This window comes from Drosophila biarmipes, chromosome X (genome assembly GCF_025231255.1).
Source record: "Drosophila biarmipes strain raj3 chromosome X, RU_DBia_V1.1, whole genome shotgun sequence".
NCBI lineage: Eukaryota > Metazoa > Arthropoda > Insecta > Diptera > Drosophilidae > Drosophila > Drosophila biarmipes.
Window position 1 is genome coordinate 17622695 of NC_066611.1, and position 26965 is coordinate 17649659.

General features: G+C 40.9%; 3 protein-coding genes across 7 annotated transcripts in view; all 3 read left to right on the top strand.

Moving 5' to 3' along the window:
- Positions 1-16: 16 nt before the first annotated feature.
- On the top strand, positions 17-1072 carry LOC108021950 (probable serine/threonine-protein kinase fhkB). The gene has a single exon (XM_017090777.2). The coding sequence runs from the start codon at positions 17-19 to the stop codon at positions 557-559; it is 543 nt and encodes a 180-aa protein (XP_016946266.1). The 3' UTR covers positions 560-1072.
- A 2919-nt stretch (positions 1073-3991) lies between these two features.
- On the top strand, positions 3992-7528 carry LOC108021968 (pyruvate dehydrogenase E1 component subunit alpha, mitochondrial). The gene is made up of 5 exons (XM_017090806.3): positions 3992-4285; positions 4459-4527; positions 5925-6489; positions 6576-6898; positions 6960-7528. The coding sequence occupies exons 1-5, from the start codon at positions 4226-4228 to the stop codon at positions 7140-7142; spliced, it is 1200 nt and encodes a 399-aa protein (XP_016946295.1). The 5' UTR covers positions 3992-4225; the 3' UTR covers positions 7143-7528.
- A 285-nt stretch (positions 7529-7813) lies between these two features.
- Positions 7814-26965, top strand: part of LOC108021972 (uncharacterized) — a 29132-nt gene continuing 9980 nt past the window's right edge. The window contains exons 1-2 of one of the 5 annotated variants that reach the window (XM_017090810.3): positions 9857-9955; positions 10771-10946. The gene's annotated coding sequence lies outside the window, so the exon portion shown is untranslated. Of the gene's footprint in view, positions 8186-9856; positions 9960-10688; positions 10947-26965 lie in introns of those variants that run through there. The other 4 variants (XM_017090809.3, XM_050886892.1, XM_044092971.2 and 1 more) reach the window with 4 other exon arrangements.

Here is a 26965-nt window from a genome sequence, read left to right on the forward strand (position 1 = left end):
GGTGGTGAGGAGGCTGATGGAGATGCAGCAGCTGCGCCGCCAACAGCAGCAGGGGCAGCAGTCGCATTTCGGGGCATCAGGGGACGAGGATCACGAGCAGAAACAACAGCAACAGGCACATAACCAACCACTACAACCAACACAGCACCACCAACTACAACCACAACAACAGCAACAACAGCAACAACAGCAACAACAACAGAATCAACAACCACAAGAACGACACCAGCAGCAAAACGAACATCTCAAGGATGCGGAAATGATGACCGATAAGCCAGCCGAGGAGCAGCAGCAGCACGAACACACGGAAGACTTGGACATGGAGCTAACCGACGATCAGGACACGGATGGCCAGGAGGCGGAGGCAGAAGGCGGCGGTGGCGAGGAGGATGAACGACAGGACCAGCTGGACGACGACGACGACGAGGAGGATGATGACGACGATGGCACCATCGTCGAGGACAGCGATGCCACCAGCTGCAGCAGTTGTCGCCGTGCCGAACTGGAGGAGGAGCAGGAGCAACCGCCGCCGCCGCCCTCCGATGAAGACGTCGCCTAGGTCCATGCCCGGGATCACAACTCTTCCCCCAAATAACGATACGATACACACGCACCATTTCAAGGCACGTCTAGCCAATGCAAGGAATACCTGTTCGTTGGTGGTATTCCTTGCATTCAACGCCCCGCTGGATGACTCGCAGAAAGCCAGAAAGCAACCAGAAGATCGAAAAGCATGTTCTATACCAAGCGCTACTATAGTTCACACACAGTATTGTACACACACGACACAAGCACTCTTGTAGGGAAGCATGAGAACCAACGCTGTTTAGTTTCGAACTCATCATTTCCCCCATCCGCCAACTTCGGTTTGTCAGTGGACACACACACACAGTATGGCCTGGCAGCAACCATTTGTGATTTGGATTGGAACTTATGTTGAAATTCCTCATTTTATTTTCCCTTGGCCGCGGACGTACGATGTGCTGGCGCTTTGTTTGGCCCTATACTTTACCTATGAAACCTGCAAATGCGTAATTAAACAATTGTTAACTAGAAATTAACCAAAACCGAACCATGTCTTGTGTTTATTTGTATTATTTCTCATGATTTGTATGATTTCATTGCGAAATTCGTTGGCGCTTTGCGGAGGCAAGAGCCGCACACCCACACCCACCCACACACACCCACACACACACTCCACATAGCACAGGCAACAACCACCACTACAGCCGAACGAGCAAAGCAAAGTAAACAAAAATAAGGCAAAACTAAAGAAATTGTAAGGAAAACTCACATATTTTTCTGTCGAATGGATTATTTATGTGTATTGAACCCTCTCAACACGTGTAAGCGGAAACCAAGCAGAAAATATAAGAAAAAAAATAGTATAATGTGAAATTTGCATACACACCATGCCACACACCCACACAGACACACTCAGCACACCTAATAGATACACGGAAGAAAATGTCTTGAACTTGGAATGCTTCCCCGTAAAATGGTAGATTAAACCTTATTCCACTGTTTTAAACATAAAAATATATTGCTTTTGAATAGTTGTGTGCTTTCTAAATTACATTTTAATACCTCTATGGTTTCTTAATTGTATGAGAGCATTTCTTGTTTAATATATTTTGAAGTATCGTTTGTACTTTTGACATAGAACAAATTTGAAATAGCCAAGACAGACGATCGATCAGAGTCGCTGCTTTTCGCAGAATTTAAGACCTTTAATTAGAGCTGCTCTTTTCTCTCTGTGTGCCCAGGCGATGTGTTATTCATTGCCCACGAGCTGGGCGAATCGGTGTGTGTTTGGACAGGGATTTTCCCAGCCCACCTACCCAAAAAGCACTCCCACTCTCGCCTATTTTCCAGTCAAATCCCTTAGCTTTCCCCTGGATTTTTGCTAGCCCACAAGAACAATTCGAAACAAGAAAAAACTACAAGATACCAGATACCAGATACAAGATGCAATTGCAACCGCAGCAAATTGCAAGCAAATCGAATATTGTGTGTGTATGTGTATATGTATTGTCCATCCACAGCAGCAAAGTAGGCAACACAAATGTTGTAGAAACTGCAAGCAGTAGTAAAACAAGGAAAAGCCAAAAAAAGCGAGGAAAGCGAAGAAAGCAATCGCAAGCAAACCGAAAAATCCGAGTAAAGCTAATAATTATCATCTTGTCGTTTATATAAATGTGTGCTATGTGTTTTCTTCAAGGCAGCAAGGATTGCGGAGAGATGAAGTCCGAGGGAGCGAAAAAATAAATATATATATATTCGTGCAAGAAATACAAAATAAAGTAAACATTGGTGTAAATTAAGCAAGAACTTAAGTAAAACCTACTAAAAACCAAAAATGAAGCTTAATACGTAATTTCCTAACAACAACAACAACAACTGCAGACATTTGCATATGCAGCACCCACACACACGTACATTTACCGTTACTTTCCACACACACACACACACATGCAGCACCCCTTTCTCTCTTTGGCTATTGCGTTTTAGATTATTGCTCAGCACGTTTTTGCGTAGACAACCTTTTGTGCTAACGGTAAGATACGACCTCCTCTCTCTCACCCACACACGCCCACACCCCTCCCACGCACACACACACACACACTCACACACTCACACACTCTCGCACTCACAAGAAGTCGAAAAACGGGAATTTTTTTCTTGAGAATCGGAATGGCGTATTTCTAACGGGAAAGCAAACACAAGCCACACACACACACGAGGACTTCTAATAAGTGTTTATATATACAAATATATATATATATGTATACATATGAAAACAAAACAAAAACAAGGATAAAAGAGCATAATTTTTTGTCACAATGCAAAATATTTGTGTGAGAAACCAATTTTTGATGTAACAGAAAAACGGAAAACCAGAAAAACGCGCGGAAAATTATTAAGTGTAACGGTAGCGGAGCAAACGAGCAGAGAAAGTGAAAATTGACATTCACCCCCCCCCCCCCCCCCTCAGTTTTTCCATCAATCAATTGTCCATTTTCTCATTTTCCGTTAGTAACTTTGAGAACTCAAATCTTTTAGCTGCCATTTCTGACTAAAAAAGGTGCAAGAAAAACCGAACCAACAAAAACTAGTTTAACAACTTAGTTCGTAAACCTCTTATTTCGTTAAATCCTACTTTGTCTACTTCTGTTTAACCGTCTTTTTTGTGCAAAAAACAAACATTGCTTAAGTTTTTGTAAGAGATTAGTAAATTACGGAGGTCGATCGCGAGTGCGGATTTGCGGAGGCGATTTCAAGTAACAATACGAGTAAGAAAAGAGAAAGCAAGCAAAACCAAATGAGATCTTCAATGTGAAATAAAAGTACTTCTTTGAAACCAGGGGTGCGTATAATTTCCCCTTTTCTGGGGGCGGTGCTGGGCTGCAAATGCGGAGCAGTAAGTCGGAAATATCATAAATACTTACTTGGCTCTTGCAATGGCACAAAACACATATTTAAACCATTAGCTAAGATTTCTGGTGATCCTGGTTATTTTTTAGTGTTTTGGTATTTTCAGTAGGGTGGCTTGGATTTTTAATCGTAAGAAAAATCAATTCTGGCTTCAATTTTCACCGGCAGGTGGAGCCAGTTCGGAAAACAGGAAGCGGAAATGCGACTGCTTCGATCTTAAAAGTTTCCAGTCCAAGACAATTTTCATTAATTTTGAATTTGAATGGCCGTTAAGTGATCGATAATAGCCGCTAGCACATCGATAGCGATACAAACTGATAAGTATTCCCAGTATTTTAAGTTTTGAAACATCGAATGTTACGACTTATATCGATAGCTAATGTAAAACGATGCGTGGTGTAAAACGTAAGGCAACTGTTAAGACCTTAACAGCCCACGTAAGCCTACCTACGGTAGGGCTGTTGCCAAATCGATTGACCGGCCAACACCGATTATTTTGCTGGAACGTAACGCACGTAAGCCACGTAGTGCGAATAGCGGGAATAGGGATGGGCAAGCATCGATTGGCCCTCCAGCGACGTTGCCGATTCGCCAGCCCTGCGTTGTTGTGCAATATTTTAGTGATAAACCAATCTCGCTATTTTCCGCGACTGCCCAGCTTACAACGACGCGCGGCGCTGAGACGGAGACCCGACGACGAACAGCCTGCGATTACAACAGAGCCGCACCATCCCCAGCCACAGCCCACAGCCCACAGTCCAGCCAGTCGAGCCACAACAACACAGCGAGAATGTTGCGTACTCTGTCGCGCGCCAGCGAGCTGCCCCTCATTGTTAAGCAACTGCAGAAGGTACGTAATCCCCCGCCCTCCCCCTCCCCCACTAACATTCCGCACTTGTACCACTGACCACTAACCGAAATGTGCCCACTGCTGGAACCACAAAGCGCTGCCCTAACAACAGCAGCAGCGGCGGCGCCAGGGGAAGTGGCAGATACTCATCGTCGTTTTTCGGTCTCTTCCAGAATGCAGCGCAGGCCGGAGTGTCGAGGAGCAACAACTATGCCACGGAGGCCACCGTGCAAGTGAACCGGGTGAGTGCTGTGCGGGAAGGGGGGTGGCAAGGCGGCAAGGCGGCAAGGTGGCAAGGTCGCACGGTGGCGTTACATAATGGGCAACGGCGAACAGGGGGCCCCGGGCCCCATGCGCGCATGCAGGGTTGCATTCGCGTGGTTCTCCCGTCCGCCCGTCCGCCCGTCCGCCTGTCCGTTCCCGATACGGACAAGGTCACGGAGTAGTTTGTAACTTTCCGTCTCCCACGCTCTTTATCGCCGTCTGCGCTTTGCGTGGCCGCCGCGTGACTGTTCACGCACTGTAGGGCACATAAATCACCTTATCAGCGGTTTCCCGGTTCGCGGCCGCCTCTCTGTTTACCTCGATTCTCACGCCATCAGTGGGCCAAACATGACGAAGGGACGCTTTTGATCTTGAAAGGTCTGCTTCCAAACGTCAGTGCTCTGATCTGCCAATCAGTATCTCGTGGATGGAAAACTTACAATATTTGATGTTGAATCGATGGCACATATATCTTCACTAGATAATAAAATATTAGGTGCGTAAAGATTAATGAAGACAAGATATCTCCCGGGAACCCCTGACTTTTCGAAAATTTCATTCTAGTCATCGAAAAATGTGAGAAAATTATGATCTTGTTCTGTAGTTTTTGCAAATATCACTACTTTGTGGTGCCTAAAAGTTCTTTGAGAAAGAAAACTCACAATTTCGGGTTTTGAATTGTGATCTCGTAAAGCGTTCTTCGCAGTACCACTACTCTGAAGGGCCATTCCGTATCTTCAGGATGGAGATCTTTAAAAAACCTAAAATGGTTGACTTTGATGTTTATGGCTTAAGAAAATACAAATCAGTCTCTTCAGGATAGATTTTTTATGATCTATACATGGTCTGTTTTTACCAAATTGGGTTAATTTTGAAATATAATGTGCATAACTTGAATAGAGATCCTTCTACCAGTACTTCAATGTACCATTCAGGCCCTTCTGGATATGAAACTTTACATTTTTGAGTTTAAATATATCAAATATGCTTGTTTTTTAGCACATTAACCAAAAAACAGAACGTTTTATTTTGAAATGGAGTGCGAAAAGATCAGATCTGATGGTATTTGGTTCATTGCTATGACATTAGGTATGTAAATTCCGAAACCTTTTACTTCATTATAAAATATAGATTGCGTAAAAATCAGACAGAGCTGAGGAGTTATCAATTTATTATCTGTCTACGCATATCACCACGGTTTTCCACTAGCTTTTTATCAACCGCCTGTCAGCTGTTAATTAAATGAACCCACTTCAAAGAAACTCTGGTTTTCGTTGAGAAAATAGGGCGTAGATTATATTAGCTAAGTTCAGCCCTAGAAATAATTATTGAAGCGCACATATAATAACCCCAATGCCCTGCCCGCTCCCGACAGCCCTTCAAGCTGCACCGCCTGGACGAGGGACCCGCCACGGAAGTCAAGCTGACCAAGGACCAGGCCCTCAAGTACTACACACAGATGCAGACGATCCGTCGCCTGGAGACGGCCGCCGGCAATCTGTACAAGGAGAAGATCATCCGCGGCTTCTGCCACCTGTACTCCGGCCAGGAGGCCTGCGCCGTGGGCATGAAGGCGGCCATGCGGGATGTGGACAACATCATCTCGGCGTACCGGGTCCATGGCTGGACCTACCTGATGGGCGTCCCGCCCAGCGGCGTGCTGGCTGAGCTCACGGGTGTCCAGGGCGGCTGTGCCCGCGGCAAGGGCGGCTCCATGCACATGTATGCCCCCAATTTCTACGGCGGCAATGGCATCGTGGGTGCCCAGGTTCCCCTGGGTGCTGGCGTTGGGCTGGCCTGCAAGTACAAGGGCAACGGCGGCATGTGCCTGGCGCTCTACGGCGACGGTGCTGCCAACCAGGGCCAGGTGTTCGAGGCCTACAACATGGCCTACCTGTGGAAGCTGCCCGTGATCTTCGTCTGCGAGAACAACAACTACGGTATGGGATATACTTTTGGTTACTTTTGCGTAGATAATATCTCGAAAGACCCATATTAAGCCATGTTATCTTGTGATACCCAATAGGAATGGGCACCAGCGCGGAGCGTGCGTCCTGCAACACGGACTACTACACCCGCGGCGACGCCCTGCCCGGCATCTGGGTGGACGGCATGGACGTGCTGGCCGTGCGCAGCGCCACCGAGTTCGCCATCAACTATGTGAACACCCATGGACCTCTGGTGCTGGAGACGAACACCTACCGGTACTCCGGCCACTCGATGTCCGACCCGGGCACATCGTACCGCACGCGCGAGGAGATCCAGGAGGTGCGCCAGAAGCGCGATCCCATCACCTCCTTCAAGGAGCTGTGCATCGAGCTGGGTCTGATCACCGCCGACGAAGTCAAGGTGACTTGGATGGGGATTTTAAAAACGATCCGAAACATTCATTAATTATCATATACTTTAGGCCATCGATCTGAAGGTGCGCAAGGAGGTGGACGAGGCCACCGCCTTCGCCAAGTCCGACTCGGAGCTGGGCGTGAGCCACCTCTGGACGGACGTCTACTCGAACAACCTGGAACCCAAGCTGCGCGGCACCATCGCCTACGACATCGATCACATCCAGGAGCGCAAGGGCGTCAATCACTAAGTCAGTCGGGCCAACGAATCTGATTCGGGAACACTCACAGGAGACTCACACAAAATCGAAAACAAAACCAACAGGACACCACCACAACACCACAACAATCACAGACAGACACGAAGACACCACTCAGACACTTAGACACAAGCGAAATCTCTAGCTCTTAAGCCGAAAGTTGAATGATGAGAAGCCCGTAGACCGGACCCGGATGCGGATCCGAATTCGGACCCGAGGAGAACCCACAAGAAGCTTAGCTAATCGGAGCACTGCAACCACATCGTAGCGCACCACATTACTCTGGGGAACTGCATTGGATATTATATTGCGAACGTGTTCAATACGGATAAAGCGAGGTGTAAATTGTTGAAAATATACTTACCTAGAAAAATTTACCCGATGTAGTTGTAATTTTCGAACTAAAAGGAGCGAGCTGATACTAACTACCACTTTAGAACATAGTTTTCTTCTTAAAACCTGTGACTTCATGTAGTATTTGTTTGAAAGCCTTTGAAGTAATCTGTTTATTGTAGCAGTATTTTAGTTTCTCTGTATTGTAAGTAATGGTAGTTAAAAATAGCAAACAGATGTTTGAGGCATCTCTCTTTGTTTCCATCTCTTTCTGTTCTGTGAGTCTCATTTGCTTTCGTTGTCGTTTCGTTTTTTTATTTAGCCTAGCAAACATTAGTTGCACTTATTTTGCAAAAACAAATCCAACTTTTAAGTGCCCCGCAGGGCACCGAGGCCAAGACCACGAAACTTGCGGACGAGGAGTGCAAGAAGGCGACCGGCGACTGCGAGGTGCAGCTGCAGGAGCTCAGCACGGACATATATGCATGCCAGGAACGTGGATGGCAAGGTTCGGTGCCGCTGGGCGAGATCACCAAAGTGCCGGTGGGGGCAGCGACTCATCTGGCCAATGCCAGGGAGAGGAAGGCAGCCCAGGAGGCCAAGGGTGCCAGGGAGGGCAAGGCTGGCCAGAAGGCCAGGGACTCCGAGGACTCCAAGGCTGCTAAGGATGCCAAAGGAGGAAGTGACTGGGTGACTAAAAGGTAAGCCACCTGCCACTGAGGCCCCACTGAAGCTCCTCCTGCTAAATACCCAGTCGCCCCCAAAAAGTACTGGCCCATTGGAGTTCTCCACCAAGCTTAAAGTTTGGCAAGGGCTTTAGTTGATTTCTAAACCACAAAAATGCGTTCTAAAAAGTTATAACACACAAAAGAAAATAGTTATGAATCACAATAGAAAGTAGCTCAATTATTGCATTTTTCAAATATTTCCTTCGCTCTACTTAGAATATCGGAATGTAAAGTCAATTTTAAGGCATTTAAATAATAAGCATTATTGAATGTGTTTTGTTAAATTTATTACATTTGCTTAGGGCAGAACTCGGTGACGATATCTTCAAAGACTTGCAATGAATTTGGCCGTTTGTGCCCCGCTGTTTTTCATTTATTCGCCTGGACCAGTATTTCCGAGCTTTTAGCCTTGAGTTCCTATCTTTTTATACCCTTGCAGAGGGTATATATACTCTTGATCAGCGTCACAAGACGAGTCGATCTAGCCATGTCCGACTGTCCGTCCGTCTGTCCGTCCGTTTGTCCGTCCGTTTCTACGCAAACTAGTTTCTCAGTTTTAAAGCTATCGAGCTGAAATCTTCCCAAAAGTCCTCTTTCTATTGCAGGTAGTATATAAGTCGGAAACAGCCTAATCGGAAAACTATATCTTATAGCTCCCATAGGAACTATCGGGGGAGGAAAAAAATTGAAAAAATTATATCTTTGGTGTTTTTTAACATATACCTTTCTTTGCTTTGGGGCTTTTTGACATTATATCTTATAATATTGGGAATATACATTTTTATATTTTTAAGAATTTTGAATTCAATTTAATAAAATTATTGATTACTTTTTACAACTGCAAGGGTATACAAACTTCGGCTTGCCGAAGGTAACTTCCTTTCCTGTTATTCATTCAATTAGTTCTGAATTTTAAATTTAATTTCGTCAAACTCAGACGACTAGCTGTTATAGGAATGATCGGAAAATTGGTGGGAAAATAATGTGAAAAAATTGAAGCTATACTGTTGGGAATATAGTGTTTTGTATTTTTAGGTTTTGAATTAGGTTTAAATTTTAATTCTTAAACATTTAACATAGTATTATCAACGTTGGTTATTTCTTAAAGCAGCCAGATATAGAAACTTCGGCTTCTTTTTTGTTTTAAATTATTTTTTTAAGAATGTATCCCAAAGATGATAAGTACCTACAACTTTTTTTTTAAACTATTTTTTTAATTTATCTCAAAGATGTATCTGAAAGATGTATCTGAAAGATGTATCTGAAAGATGTATCTGAAAGATATATCTCAAAGACGTATCTCAAAGATGTATCTCAAAGATGTATCTCAAAGACGTATCTCAAAGATGATAAGTACTAACAGTTAAAACCCCATCTCCACCTGCGAGAGGTGGCCATTTCTTGGTATCACCCGTTCCTCGCTTTTAGCTGTTAATTAAGCGGATCCGAGCTGAGGAGATCAGAACGATCCACTCACGTACCATTCGCCCAAATGGCGCTCGTGTCGCCGGCGGAACGATGCAGATACTTCCCTACTTCTGCTTGTTTTCCCAGTTGCGAGACGCGACGAGGCCCACGCGCTGCTCGGCGCCCTCTCTCTCGCACACCTGCCGCCGTCCGGCCTGGTGTCCGCTGTGGCCGGTCGGGGGATTCAGTCTCCGCGCGATGCTCTGGCGCTGATCTTCGCCGATCCCATCCAATCCGATCCGATCCGATCCGATCCTCTCTCTACTCAAGTTTCGGGTGTGTGCGTGCTGCTGCCAAAATATTCCCTTTTTTTAACTTTTATTTTAGTGAAGTGCCCACAGGATATTTAAGCACAGTATTCTCCTATATATATTGCAAAAAATCCATGTAGTCGAAAGAATACCATAGAAAGTGATTATGATTGGAGTAAATATCTCGGGTTTTACACGGCCTGCACATGAAAATATGTAACCTCTAGATTATCCGCACTTGAAATAGCAACCAACACATGAACTCGACCCAGTGAGCAAGACTAATCCCCGAAAGCGGATATGCCCAATGCAATCAATTAGTCGAATTAAAAGTGCAATTAAAGATGACACTGGGTGTTGAAAACGTGATAAAGTGGCGCATTTGAATAATTTGATGGTGACAAAAGGGGAAACGCATAGAAATCAACTGGAATAAAAGTGGGCTCACAAAACACAATCAAATATATTCAATTCGGCTATTATCATACTATCTGCTGATTCGAGGGGCTTCGAGCCATTATGTAGATGCAAATATTTTGCAATACAATTGCCGTTTTATTTGTGAAAAACTAGAAAACCCAACGGCGAGTGTCAAACATCTTTCGTTGAGTGCCTTGGGTTTTTTAGACTTCTTGCTTGCTTTCCCGCTGGTTGCCTACTTAGCCAGCGAAAATGTATGAGAGCCATTCTCTGGCTTATTTTTAAGTTGTTTTCTTTGTTTTGAAACACACGCTGCCTCGTTGGCCCCGCCGAAATAGTGAAGAATATTCCTATTATATTTTTGCCCTGCCTATTTGTCTCATTTTGCTTCAATTGCGGACAATTGTGATGGAAGTGTAGTGCGAAAATATGGAAAATTTTAAAATGAAAACGCATAAGAATCTGTGAAAGTGTTTGAATACCTAAATTAATACTCAATGACCGAAAACATAACATCTCTAATAGTTGCTGGCATGACCAAAATATAATCAGCAGCGAAAACAATCGGCGAAAAAGGCACAACTCGATTATTCCAGGTATAAATTGGATTTATATGAAATAATATTAGGCCTGGCCTGGTGGGAAAAACCATAAACAACCCAATCTACATTAAGGAAATATTTTAAAAAAGTCTCTTACTTAGCTTAAAAAAAAACAGAATACTTAAGAATGAAAAATTATTATTTTGTCTCTTTGAAGTTTTTCAGATATTTTTAAAAGTATTAAAAACAATGTGACTATTGTTTAAATAGGTTTTTCTCATGGAATACGTTTTCTAACCATTTTCGCTTTGAGCTCATCCCTTCGTGATCTTAATTTATTTAAATATATGTTTGCCAAATAATTTGAATGCCTCCCGAGGCCCAAGACGAGAGCTGATCAAACACCCATAAACAACCTATTCTACATTAAGGAAATATTTTAAAAAAGTCTCTTACTTAGCCAGAAAGTAATGGCTCTTACCACTAATATTTAAAAAAATATTTTCGACCAAATAATAATTTGTTACCTCATAAAAACAGAACACTTAAGAATGAAAAATTATTATTTTGCCTCTTCGAAGTTTTTCGGACTTTACAAATATTTTTTAAAGTATTAAAAACAATGTGACTATTTTTTAGAATACGTTTTCTAACCATTTTCGCTTTGAGCTCATCCCTTCGTGATCTTAATTTATTTAAATATATGTTTGCCAAATAATTTGAATGCCTCCCGAGGCCCAAGACGAGAGCTGATCAAACACCCATAAACAACCTATTCTACATTAAGGAAATATTTTAAAAAAGTCTCTTACTTAGCTAGAAAATAATGGCTCTTACCACTAATATTAAAAAAAAACAGAACACTTAAGAATGAAAAATTATTATTTTGTCTCTTTGAAGTTTTTCAGATATTTTTTAAAGTATTAAAAGCAATGTGACTATTTCGTAAATAGGTTTTTCGCATGGAATACGTTTTCTAACCATTTTCGCTTTGAGCTCATCCCTTCGTGATCTTAATTTATTTAAATATATGTTTGCCAAATAATTTGAATGCCTCCCGAGGCCCAAGACGAGAGCTGATCAAACACACTCGAATCAATTGAATGGTTCTGTGCGCTGCTCAAGTGACACACTTGAGCAGAAATTCGAGAGTTCGTTCGGGAACATCTGGGAGGCATACAAAAGATACTCTCTGGCACATCTGCAGGTACATAGCTATATGTACGGACACATCTATAGGGCGATCCGGGGCCAAGTCGGGTGGCATTTGTTCAGTATTTCCGCTACATTAATTTGCATAGTCGGCGGGCGAGAAGAATCGGGTGGGTAAGGTGAACTGAACCGAACTGAGGAGACTGTGGGGACTGAGACGACTCCACAGCCCGCAGAGCGGATCGAAGCACCCATACCCATTTCAATTCAAATTCCATCGCATCACAGCGGTGTTCGTCTTCATTTTCGTTTTCGTTTTCATTTTCCTTTCGATTCCTCCAGCCAGTTGGATGGGCTAAAAAGTAACGCGAAGCACATGTGATGAAGAAGTGTATGCACACACGGCGTATACTCAACGCAATTGCCACAAGAGCCAGCGCAGCTAATCCGGCTTCTAATAAATACAATCAAAATGGTTTGCCGCCGTCTCGAAGTGCCCAATTGAATAATTGAACAATCCGGCGAGGGGTCGCGTCTTTTTCCCCAGTTCTTTCGACTTCCTTCAACGAAGATCTATTCATGCGTTTGGGCTGTGGGATCGGAAGAACAAACTGGTTGGGTTTGATCTTGGAATGTGGATCAAGGTGCCGATGAAGCCCTGCTTGTGCCTACCATGATATTTTAATATTTAACCTGATTTTTGATATACTTTGAAAATATTTAAATTGAAATATTTTATTATTTTAATACTTAATTAATGCTCTAATATATATAAAGTGATTTTTGATGTACTTTAAAAACATTTAAATTGAAAATATTATAATAGTGCAATCAACAGGCCTGTGCATTAAGTAGTTGAAAAATCGTTTGTACCATTTTCTGTATACAATATTTCATATTTCCACATTTTCAAAAAAATGCGAAATAGTTAAAAAATGTTTTATGGTCGCTTAAATTCCCCAAAGCAGCAGACTTTCTGCCCCGAGTTCTTTTATTTTATGCCCATCATTTCGGGCACGATTTCCTATCTGAGATGAAAAACAAAAAAAAAAATACAAAGTGATGACGCGACCTTGGGCCAAAATAGATTTTTTATGCGCAACATTTATATTTATTTATTTTTGCTTCTATTGGACGCGATCGCCGCACGTCACCAAATGCCAGGCCATCTGAATATTTTTCAACTGAATTTGCTGCGCTGCCGCTCTTAACCCCTTGAGAACCCCTCACCCCCTCAACCCCTTTTAACCCATTGCGATGCTTGGCCAAGAATGCAGCCGGTATCGAGCATACGGAGATAAGATCTCTGAATTCAAGTGGAAATGCATTTACATTCCGCGGGCCAAGTGCAAATTTAAATCAAATGAGGCGGCCAGCAAATCGAAATTGAATTGTCAGTGGCTTGGGAGAATTGTGATATAAAATACTCAGCGAGCCGCTGGATGCTGAAATGTTTTCGCCCGCAAATCAATAGTTTTTAATGCCGTTTGCCTTTTGCTTGGAGGTCGATTCTCTTGTAAATACAAAGCGAAAATCTTGTGAAATTCGCCAGCGTTTATGGATTTTTAATTGCCAGCCTAACCATAATTGATCAGACAAATGTTTGCATTTTAATATTACAAGGTCTGAAATGAAAAGAAAATACCGCAGTATGTGAAATACAAATATCTATATATATATTCGCCCAAAATGTATACTTAATAAGCAAGTACAGCAGGCCTGTGTGACGAAAATGTGCTTTTAAAATGAATGTGAAAGCAACAGAATGCCTGACAATTAGTCAGCCGCATGGAGCAGGAAAAGCATTTGGGCCGCCTGCGAATAAAGCCATAAAAAGTGGATTAAACTGTAGAAATAACCGAGGCAAAATGGGGGAAAAGCGTGCAAATGCATTTCACAGAATGACAATATTATTTATTTAATTTGTTGTGCTCGTTCCCGAAAATAGATGGGTAAAATCAACAAGAAGCCGACGGGAAAATGGGGCAAAAAGCCCAAGAAATGAAAACCAAATCACGAAAATCGAGAGGCGAACGTGACGAAAAGATACAGATACACAGATACACAAAGCCAGAAGCAAACTAATGAGTCTGAGAACAGCAGTGGAGTGAAAAACCCAAATAAAGAGCAGCAAACGACGCACGGATGACAGAAAATATCAAATCAAATGCATTCAGCTGCCAGGTGGACCATGACGGGGGCGCCGGCGCGAGCTGGGGAAAGTGCGGGGAAAGCGGCTGCGGAAAATAGAAGGGGTGTGGGCCGGCGGCAAAGCCATATCCATTAGGCAGTGGACACTGAATCAGCAGCCGCCCAATGACGAACCCCTCGACCAAAACAAACACCCGAGCACCGAGAGGAAGTAGCAAAGCCCCTGACAGCCCCATGTCGCTGGCAGCCCCTTAGAGGAATCGGAAAAGTCTTCGGAAAATGACTCAGCGCATTACCTGCAGGTAGCCCAAGACAAAAACTATTATATTGCCTGACAGTCGAGATCCGTTTGGATATCTCTTACGCATCTTAAAGGCTAGTTAAATCACCAGAATAATGGTCGATAAATACGTCATTCAATGGCAAAATGAATAAATCAAATTTGCACTTGATTGGATTTTTGTTGAATTCATTTTTCAATTGAATTCCGGATTTATTGCCTATTAATTTGATGAGATTTCTTGGCAATAATCGTTAAAAATTAATTGCAAACCTACTGGGAGGCAATGTAAATAGCCTTTTTTTAACTTATTAAAGCTGTCTTAGAAATACATAATCTCATAAAATAAATAAATATAGTGCAAATAATCATCCCATTTAGTCTTCTTGGATCGGGCAGTTTAGGGCTTCTTTATTTTAGCCATGCTGCTCACGTATTTCGGCTGAATATCGAATGGCCGGCGATAAAAATGCATTGAGTCAAATGGCAGAATGGCAAAATGGAAAATTGAAATGCAATAAGGCACTAAACGTTAAGCATTAAATAATCGACATGTCCATGTCGCTGGGCAAACAAAGCGCATATCAAATTAAATGTTAACCGCCACGTTGCCCCCACACACACCCATGGATACACCCATGGATACACCCAGGGTAACCCACATGTATTCAAAATATACCAGGGCCATGTCGAAGCACGTGCGCGGCTTAAAAGAGCTGCGTATTCAGAAGTGAAAGCGAAACGAGCGCCAATTTATGCACGTGCCGCCCGCGAATTTCCCCCTTTTCCGACTCTAAAATCGCCGCATTAATTGATTAATTATGCAAATTCAAATGTCATGCTGACAAAAATTCCAAAATCCTGCAATCGTTTTGAGTGGCCGCAAAACAAAATTACAAGGCGGGCCGCACAAAAGATATTCTTTTGATAAATGTGAAGCAGTAATGCTCTTGATTTCCCTCACTTTATCGGCACTTTTATGATATTTCTGGTTGACTTTGGCACATTTTTAGGTCTTTCCCAAGTTCTTTGATGTTGTATGTGCATATTTCCTGGTGCTGCATTAAAAACCATATTTTTGACGACATTTTTGTTAAAATACCATTAGAAAATGCACTAGAAAGACTCCTAAAATATATGTTTATCTTTGCTCATAGTCTTACAAACACCCAATAAAACTGGAGAATATGCTTGTAATTAAGTAAAACTATTTATAAACTTCAAGTTGACCATCTGTAGGCCATAAATTTCCTGCCCATAACAGAGTAGCGAACGGTCGCCGTGCAAAAAGCGTAAACAGCGATGGGTAAGTGTGCACAAAAAAGGCAAACAAACATTGAGTGAGTGAATGAGTGTAGGGAAATGTTTGCCCAGGCCGTCAGACATTTAAACACAAGCAAACAGGCTGGCTCACGCACACCAACTGGGGGCCCTTCGTGCCTTGCGCCGCGTTCACCTGTGCGTATACGTAATTAATGCCATTATAATCCCTTACGCGCAATAAGGTAAACAGGGGCGAAAACGGGCCAAAAATCACACCAAAATGAGTAACAAAACGAGAGCCAAGTATTTTATTCATGCCCATTTCACTCGTTCGTCGCCTATTATTTTCTTTATATTTTTATGAAGTTTGCCAGCACTGCGTATGCGTAATTTTGCACTTGTCACAGAGAGAAAACATAATCACAAGATGGCAAATCAAACAGAGCCTGGCCAACTTCGCCTTCCCTGCTCGGCTGGCACTAGAAATACACACTGTTTTTAATTCTGTTTGCCTCCATCAACACCTTTCGGCCCGAACACCAATTTTGGCCCGATGAAAGCTTACAAATATTTGCCATTCGTGTTTATTATTTCTTTTGGTTTCTCGCCGGTTTTCCTCCTGTCTCGCTGGCCATTTTTATGAGCTACATCACAAAATGCTGTTTTGCACGGCGCCCTGTTCGCGTATTGTTTATAAACAAAATGCCCAATTGACTGCCGGCCAAATGATGGCTAAATAATAATAATAAATAGCATTCGGTGCTATGGGAACAGGGCTGAACTCGGTGCCTGCTGACCACATGGAAAACCCAAGAAAATAATGAAAAACTAAACAAAAGGCGCAACCGAATGGAGAAATGTCAGGTGTGGTGACAATGCGATTCTATGGAATCCTATTTACAATTCCGAGTTATTTCTGGGCATTTCAACTGCGGGGGAATGGTAAAATAACACGAAACAGAAGGAAAACGATTTAGAAGGCTTTTGGGCTGCTTGTTTGAATATTTTCATTGAAATACTTGAGAGCCACAAAAATACAGTGTCTTGTGACTGGAAAATTATAAAGAGAAGAACAAAACAGGCTACTCTTTGAATTTATTTTAAGTATTTGTATGTTCTTTATTTTCTATAATTAAATGTGTTTCCTGAAATAAAAAAAACAATTATTTGTAAAAAGATAAAAGCAATGTAAACCTACTTGATTTTTAAAATTTTTTACTATATTTATTCGGTATTTTATTAGAAATATTACAATTTTTGTATAATAAATATATAATATAAATATACTCGTATATACATTTTTTTTTATTAATTATAGTAATTATTACAGTAATTATGTTGACCTTAATTTTTAAATTTATTTAATTTTTGTTAAGGAATGAAATACAATTTTTAATTATTTATTAATTGCTTTAGCTCATATTTTTTATAATTAAAAAAGAAGCCCTGTATATTTTCATATTCATTTATAATGTTTTCATTTTATTTTTAAATATTCATACTTCATTAAATATTTTTATATTTCATTTTCAAAATTTTAAAATATATATTTTAAGTACACATTGTAAGTTTGGCAAAGCAAGGTCACCGGCTCGAAGGGATGGTAGACGTGCAAACTTAAAATTGCCCAAAAATAAATCCATTAATAATCATCAGCGGGGAAAACAAAGCAGGAGCAGGGCGGCCGAAAAAGTGAATAAAATAATAATAAAAACCTTTTAGCATATCCATGGCAATCCCCCGAGCTAATGAGGCGGGGAATCCCCCACAGCAGCCGCGCCCCCTTTTCCCGCCGCCCCCTTTTCCACGCTGCCTTCAGCTCGAACAACAGACAACACTGTTGCCAGCTTGTTTTAGTTTTTTCACTTTTCATATTTTGCTCGGGTTTTTCTGTTGTTTTTTCGGGTGCGGAGTGGAGCATGTGCAACAATGTTTTTATTTTGGCTGAGCTTATTTTTAGTTACTTTTGTTGCCTTCGCTGAGCGAGAGAAATAACTTTCTAAATAAACGCAGCGCAGTTAGCAACAATGGAGGCACCCATATATATACTATATACCTACATATATATATAAACACTTTCCGCTTTTGCTGTCTGCGCGCTTTCGTGACGCTTTTCCACTTAAATGTATTTGTATTTTTATTTTCATTTTCGTTTTCATTTTTATTTTCCTCCGTCGCGTGGCAAAGTTTCGCTCCTTGCAGCATTTTCATTTTATTGCCGCGCAGATTAGAGTTGCAAAATTGTTAAATTTTCATTTCAACTCCGGTCCAAATTTCTTTCTGGTCGTGCACAAAGGCGCCTCAAGTCCTCGGGCCAATTAATTGACAGCGCATAAAAGATAATGGCGAATAAATAAATAAATGCTTGGTCAACCACTCGTCAACACAAATAATTATGGCTAATTGTGAGCAATGCAGCTAATGGGATTGAGTCAACTGGCAAGCCGCAATTTGCCAACTTTCGGCCAGTTCGGGAACAATTTGTTTTTAAATAATGCAATTACAAACACAAGACGAAGGTCCTGGCAAATGGAAGCAAGGCAAAATGCTTCGCACAAGGTCTTAAAGTGAGGAATCCTCAAAACATGGCAAAATGTTTAGCAATTACCCGCATGAAAAGAATTGCTTGTGGGTAATTTGAACTATTACCTAACGAAAAATATACATTTTAAAGTGTTGTTTGCAACACAGCTCTTTTTTTTGGCCATGTTTGCCGGGAACTTGCTTAATTAATTTTCGATTTGTTTATTGTTACAAAGGCAGAGCTACGCATAATTAAATGCCCTTGGGCGAGCTATTTTCACCCGAATTATTTTACATTAATATGGCTGCAACTTGCATTTGTAGTATTATATTTCCGTACGGAATTTGTCATTCGCAAGTGCTTTGTGTGTTTCAAGTTTAAAGTTTAAAGCTGCCGCTCGTTAAATTTAATACGTTGTTATTTTTGTCCGCTTCGGAATTTTAAATGGCAATTAGCCAAGTATTAACAGGTTTTAGGCAAACTATAGGGAATTTATCTGAACAGATTTAGATGTTTACTGGTGGCCAATGAAAAGTTGTAAAAGTGCTTGGTGTCGGATTTTAGGGTCTCATTAAGGTGATTTATGTTTTTCAAACAGGTGACTTTGTATTTTAAACTTTGAATTTAAATTTAAGAGAAATGTTTTGTAATGTTTTAGGATGTTTTCTTATAAAATTGTCCAAGTAATGGTTATAATATGTAAATCTAATTGTTTGTTTTCTTAGTTATTCTATTTTATTTAGTTGTTTTCTGATTTATTTAGTTGTTTATTTATTTAACTATTATTTGTTATTTATTTATTAGTTTTGAAGAAGTTAGTAAAGTTTACAAAATCCATACAAACATAGGAGGAGTGGTGTTACCTACAAGGCCTTAAATTTAAGTATCCAAGCCCTTTTATTAATTTAAATTAAACTATGATATGACAAATATTATAAAATAAATATCAGCATCAAAGTAAATATTTTCAAGATTAATGATACAATATTTTCTGTTTTTTTGGTAATGGATGCTACAAATTCTAACTTATAATCCCAACTGATAAAGTATCAAAGAAGTATCTCAGTCTCCGCCACTTCGTTCTATTTAAGCGGTTAAATGGGCTATGGGAATATTAAGTTATACATAAGATATGCATGGACTCTCCTATAAGCCGCCGGAGTCGCAGCGGAGCACTTGCGACAAATTCTAAACGCTGTCGCCGTCGCCGGTGGCGCCATCAAATTATGCAACGCGTTCTGCTGCGTCACGTGTTTCCACACAACCAGCTGCAGCGGCGGCGTTATAAAATTTAATTAATGCAGCCGAGGGGGCGGGGCAGGGGCGGCCCAAGAAACGGGATAAGCCCGAGCAGCGATGATGGTCCTAAAGGCTCTGTCTGCCGCTGTTGTTTTTGGGCCAGGTGGAAGGTGCAAGGCATGGCTGCACAGCGAGAAAAGGCATGAGATTGTGCTTTGAACACTCCTGAAGAGTTTCAAAATCTGCTAGATATTTAGCCATACAAGAAAGACCATTTTTGGTTACTTTAAGAATTAAAAACGAATAATCTTTAAGATTGTTTTTAATCTATAAAGATTGTACACTACATTTTAAAACAGATAATATTTTCATATGCAATTTTTACAGCTTTATAGCTACAATTGTTAGTGAATATATTTTATTTTAAATAGTTGAAGGAGCTGTTTTTAATCTGTGAAGTTTTTATACCAAATTGCTCTACAGAAAATATTTTTATAGCTAATTTTTATAGCCCATATCTATGATTTTTACTTTTTGTATTTTTGATTAAAGTATAGACTATTTTAAATTTAATATAACATATTTTCATAGCTAGCATTTGAAATTGCAATATATTTTTGAAAAAAATTTTCTTAATAAATTTAGGAGTTTACACAATAAGTGTATCTGAATGTTTTTTATTTAGCTTAGGACATTTCAACAATTTTTATAATTTGAAAATTAAGAATTTAAAGAGTTTCATTTCTGAGATGCTTGTTTTTCCCTGTGTACGCCCCCCTTTGGCGCCCCTGCGCCTCAAACGCTCCGGACAGCTGTAAAGTGCTTTGTTAATTAGCAAACTGGCGAGGGGCGGGGATCGGGGGCAGCAGCAGCGGCAGAAGCAGGAGCAGGATCAGCAGAAGGAGCGCGAGTCCTGAGTCGCAGCTGCAGCTGCCTGCTGGCAATAATTTGCGCCCGCAAGTATGCAACACATTTTGCCACGGCATGCGTGTGTCGGTGGGCGGCGTGTGCGAGTGTGTGTGCGCCTGCATTGTACTTCGCACACTATTTGTCAATGTCAGAAGGGATTCGCAGCGCAGCCACTCCTGCCTCACACGCTCCTAAATTTCACCGCCCTGCGAAATGCGAATCCAACGTGTTGGCAGCTAAAACACCTTCAATCGCTATCTCGGTGTAATTGAGCAGTGGCGCAAATCGTCCTGAGTCACCCGCAATAGCTCGGTACTGGCGACCCCAGACTGCGCATATTGCGCTTTAAATTTGATTAATTGTAGCCTTTCACCTTTGAAAGTCAGTGTTTCGCGTTCTTTCAAGAAGGTGACCCCCAGCTACCGATGAAAATACCATTTTTCGCCATAAACATTCAGTATATTGGCTGCTATATTAAAACTGAGCGTCAGATCGAGGAATGTCATACCTCGCTGAGTTCGTAGCTTAATTTCCTATCCATTGGCATTCAAGCCTGAAATTTTTGAATTTTTCACCATTTCCGCAAAAAATCATGATGCACCCCCTACAAAAATTGCAAAAATGGGGAAAAAAATTAATTTTTCTAAAAATAATGAGGATTGTTAGAGGATCAAGCAAGCTGCTCGAAACAGTCGGTATTTTAGCTGTACGCCTTAATTTGACTAAACTACGGCTAAAAAACGACAAAGAAAAATCGTTTTTTTGACAAAAAACTGAATCTTGTATTTTTGCCAAAAATCTGAATCCCATTTTTCGGCATAAACATTCAGTATTTTGGCTGCTTTATCAAAACTAAGCGTCAGATCGAGGAATGTCATACCTCGCTGAGTTCGTAGCTTAATTTCCTATCCATTGGCATTCAAGCCTGAAATTTTTTAATTTTTCACCATTTTTGCAAAAAATCATGATGCACCCCCTACAAAAATTGCAAAAATGGGGAAAAAAGTTCATTTTTCTAAAAATAATGAGGATTGTTAGAGGATCAAGCAAGCTGCTCGAAACAGTCGGTATTTTAGCTGTACGCCTTAATTTGACTAAACTACGGCTAAAAAACGACAAAGAAAAATCGTTTTTTTGACAAAAAACTGAATCTCGTATTTTTGCCAAAAATCTGAATCCCATTTTTCGCCATAAACATTCAGTATATTGGCTGCTATATTAAAACTGAGCGTCAGATCGAGGAATGTCATACCTCGCTGAGTTCGTAGCTTAATTTCCTATCCATTGGCATTCAAGCCTGAAATTTTTTAATTTTTCACCATTTTCGCAAAAAATCATGATGTACCCCCTACAAAAATTGCAAAAATGGGGAAAAAAATTATTTTTCCTAAAATTGATGAGGATTGTTAGAGGATCAAGCAAGCTGCTCAAAACAGTCGGTCTTTTAGCTGTACGCCTTGATTTGACCAAACTACGGCTAAAAAATGGCAAAGAAAAATCATTTTTTTGACAAAAAGCTGAATCTCGTATTTTTGCCAAAAATCTGAATCCCATTTTTCGGCATAAACATTCAGTATTTTGGCTGCTATATCAAAACTAAGCGTCAGATCGAGGAATGTCATACCTCGCTGAGTTCGTAGCTTAATTTTCTATCCATTGACATTCAAGCCAAAAAATTTTTTATTTTTCACCATTTTTGCCAAAATCAACCCCTACAAAAATTGCAAAATTGGGGATAAAAATAAAGTTTTCTAAAAGTGATAAGGATTGTTAGAAGATCAAGCAAGCTGCTCAAAACAGTCTGACTTTTTGTCTCTACGTCTTCATTTGACCAAACTACGACTGAAAAACTGGTGATAAATCACATTCTTGACCAAAATCTGAATATTATAATACCATTTATTCTGCCATGCCATTTATTTAACTTTTTATCAATTTTCCCTTTATTGATTGGGATCTATCTATTTACGTATGTAGTTTTCCCCCTCCCATCCTTTTGTCCAGAGATTTAGCCAGTTTTTAGCCGAAGGTCGTGGGTCACGTGGGCAGCTGAAAAGTCATGCCTCCGTGGCGTCCGTCAGCCTGCTTTCGCTTCAATTCAGCGGCGCTTTGCCCCGACCCCCATCAATCGCAGAGTCCTCCGATATAGCCACGCCCCCTCCGCCCTCCGCCCCCCGCCCTTAACACCCACCACAGCCCCGGTGGCTACCATGTGGCACTACGTGTTAATCGAGGGGGCCGCTCAAAGCGTCGCTCATTTGGTTTTTCATTGCCGCTGACGCGCTTTCTCCATCAATGCGGCTTGATTTTGTGGCAGCTCCGAAAGCGCAGCCCGGCCACGAGTGCCTTTGGCATCCGTCAATGATGCAACAACAGAGACTGCCAGCGAGCTGGCTGATTAGCCGGGCCCAAGTGCCCAAGTAGGGTTCGGATTTAAGAGCTCGTTTCGATCGTAAGTTTACGCCGATTTAAAGTACTGCAGATTGAAATATTGAAAAGAAATGAGGAACTTTTTGGAAAAAAAGGGCAAGGACTCAAGAAATTGGAATTTATTTAAAGAATAATTTATATTTTTAATCGTACATCTTAAATTAATCTATTTATTAAATTATTTAGTGAAGAGGTGGTATAAAATATATTTAACTAGTTATTTAAGTTTCTTCACTATTTTTTTATTACTTAAACTTGATTTAAAAACTATAAATTTAATTTAAATGAATACTGAAGAAATATTATAAAATTGACTTTAGTTTTTACACTTGCTTTTCAAGGATATTTATTATACTTACGATTCTTTCTTAATTTCTTAGACTTCATATTTTACCTACGATAATTGCTTTGTTTTTTTCTTACTCCCTAAACTTCATATTCAAGGATATCTGATTGAATAGGTGTCCGAAAAAAATTCTCAGAGGAACCCCTTTCCAATTATATTCCTGTAGTTTGCGCCAGGCAATAAAAAAAATCGGTCGTAAGCATTATATTTGCCAGCTAAATATATATCAAGTTAATATGCCACACATACACACACACACACACTCACACACAGGCAGGACCAGGATGCTTTTGATATGTGCTTGTGTGTGTGGGTGAGGGCGTGGGTGTGGGCGCCCTAAACTATGCAACACATTTGCATGTTTGTGCGACGATTTTTTTATTTTTTGCGCCCACTACTACTGCTTTCCTCGCTCTCAGCTCTCTGATATGGCTGATATGTCCTGTCTGCACCCACTGCCCGCCCCCGCCCCCGCCCCCTGGAAAAATGTGGGCGTGGCTGGGGGAAGATAGAGAGCAAAAGCGCAAAGCGCAGCGCGTTGTGAAATGCAAGCGAATTTGCATAGAAAATAGACAGTTTGGAAAATTGCATTCCATGTTGATAACTTAAGGCCCCGACGCAGGCCCCGCTTTTCCCGCTTTTCCCACTTTTCATGCACCTTGCATTCTGGCCGCACCCCCCCCCCCCCCCATTTTTCAGCCCGCCTTCATCCCCGCCTCTTGCGACGCTCTCAAACATTTGCCAGCTGCAATTGAAAACGAGCTTCAAGCACGCAACGCGTGTGCATAAATAACTTGTTTAAGTTTTATGGCAATGGACGTTGGTCCTTTCCGCAGAATCTCATCGCCCACTGCTCCTCTGCCCCAGGGTTCCACACAGGGAAAAAATATATCCTGCTTGATTATAAAAAAGTATAATAAAAACCAAAAAAGCAACAAACACTCAATGTATGAGATTATTAAATATTTTAAATTCTTATAAATGAATTACAAATTAATAACCATAACACTATTAAAAATAATTATTAAAAAAAATATTTTATCTTTATTAATTTAAAAAGTATATTAAAAAATACAAAATAAAATATGTATATTCTTTTTCCTTTAATAGTAAATTATTTTTTAAATTTTCATTTAAAGTGTGTTACTTTTAGAAGAGAAATATCTGAATATTTTCATTTATTTTAATGGGAAATGTTTTTTCCTGAAATATTAAAAATTTTTTTAATTGTCAATTTAAAGTGTGTTACAAGATAGATATTTATAAACGAAATACCTAAATAACAACGGCAGTATAAAATATAAAATTAATATTTATTCAAGAGCAGTTCTGAGGTATATTTTTTTTGCGTGTACCTGCTTGTCACACGATTTATAAATGCTTGGCAGGGGACTTGCCATTGCACTCGGACCTGGTCACACCTTGAGCGAAATGCAATTTTGTCTGCCAAGCCAAGGCGTCATCAAAAAAGAGTGGACAGGCGGGCGGAGGAGGTTGAAGAAATCCGGGCTGCGACGACGATGTGAGTTCGGGGGAAATGCAAGTTGATGGGCTGTCTCGGCAATGCTGCACCTTGGCCTCAGCCCGGACAACAGTCATCCGTATCCCGATCTGTATCCCTCTTGCTCCTTGGGTCCTGCAGACCTCCAGTCCTCCGCCAGTCCCGCAGCTATTTTTCCCCATTTCCACACTCACCACAAAAGTCCGACTGCGACGAGACAGAACTTGAAAATCAAATGCAAAAATACCTGGGGGAAACTGTACTTGCATATTTTTTCCAGCACTTCTCCAAGGGGTATTTGGACTCGAAGCAAATCTGATGAGCTGCCTGTTCAACTTGGTCCATTTTAAAGAAAGGACAGTATGGTTTTGTAATGGTAAGCCTAAGAACTGCCTTAACCGCAGGTTAAACTTTGAACAAAAGTGTGGGTTAAGCAGGGGTTTGTGGTAAAAGCGAAATAGAACCATTAGTTGGGAAATATTAAATTCCTTTCATTTGTTTTAGAACCTTTCAAAGGGTTGAAAATTATAAAAAACTTTAACCTCCGGTTAAATTTTGGTGGTATTAAATTCCAGGGTGTTCATAATTTGCCACTGCCTAAACTTTAGCTAACTTTGGTTTTTTGCCGACGTTCTCAATGCCACAAAGTCGGTAGTAGTGTAGTTTAGCGCACTCGTCGCTGTAGTTTGAAGTAAAAGAAGAAGCTGTCGGAACTGCTGACCCCTCCTGGATTCCACCCTCTTTACAACCCCCCCTCAACTCCGCTCCTGTTTGTTTTGCCACAAAGGCTGCAATGGATGCCTTGGCTGCTGACTCCAAAACTCGGACCTAGGGTAACCTGATGGAATGACTGACTGACTGACTGACTGACTGACTGACTGACTGGCCGCTCCTGTCGGACTATACCCCCCCTTTCTGTCTGACCCTCGCCGACTCCTTCCAACTCCAAAGTGAGTGACTGGGGCTGCCTTGTCATGATGCTGTTGTAACTATTTGACTTTATCTTGTTGCCGCTGCTGGTTCTGGGTAAACAAAATGCACTGGGGTTAAGGAGCTGAAGTGCTGCCGGGCTGGGAAGACGGCCAACGATAAACAAAGCCCAAAAAGCGTTGACTTGGCCCTCGTGGATTTATGTGGCCAGTGGGCTGGTCTGGCACTGAGCGAAAAATGGAGGCCTAGGATTTCATTTGTGATCCGTAGCAAATAAATGTGGAAAACTCTACTGTACAAATTAATTTTAATACAAAAATAAAACCAGCAAAGTATCATTAATAAATGTGAAAACTATTTTATTACGGTAACTTATCTATAAATACATTTAATGACCGAAAGAAATACCACAAAGTGCCAGTAATAAATGTCAAGAATTTTGAGAAATAATTTTTTTAGTCCTTTTCAATATTTTTTTTACGTGACAATATCTAATATAGAGAAAATCCCTTTTTCCTCAGTGCAGCCTGGGCGTTTTTTGCCTTATTTCTCCCAGACTGCTTTTCAATTTAAAGTTAATTTTAAAAGTTGCTTAAATGCAACTTATCCTAATCAGGCAAAACGCGGCCGCAGGCTTTCCATTCTTCCCTCGTTTTTTTTCTCTGACTCCTTGGAACCGGCTTTAAAGCCATTTTCTCCATTTTTATTGTAGTTGGCTGCCAATTAGGAGCAAGGCACATTTTTTGCAGGTGCTGAGAAAATGGCACACAGCCACTTGACTTGCCCAAGCTTCTCTTGTCGCTATTATTATTATTATTTTTGTTGTTGCTGCCGTACCCACTGAGCCACTCACTAATTATGCAAAGGGAGCAGCAAAAAAAAGGCTGGAAGAATGTAAGAATTTCTGTTGCATCTGGCCGAACTGGGGGGAAAAAGAAAGTGGAACGCGGCCTGGCAGCAACAAAAACCGAAGAGAGGGGAAAATCTGAAGAATTCGCCTCGCTTTTTTCACACGTACCTGTCAACCGCGCAGGTGTGTGAGTGTGTTGTCAGCAGTGTGTGTCTCTGTGTGTGTGCTAATTTAGGCATCTTTTGTTGTGTCTGCCTAAATGACACATATACAAAGAGGTGTCCGCGAAGGAAAAGGATATGGATCTGGATTTACCCTAAGAAATGTAATACTCTTGGTGGTGGCGATTTTGATTACCAATTTGTATTGATTAATAATTTAAGCATTGTATATGCCCTAAGATATAATACTTTTAAATGCTGAGATTTTAATTAATTTATGGATTTAATATTGGTTCTACATTTTTATACATATGCTTATAAGTTCTGTGCGTATACG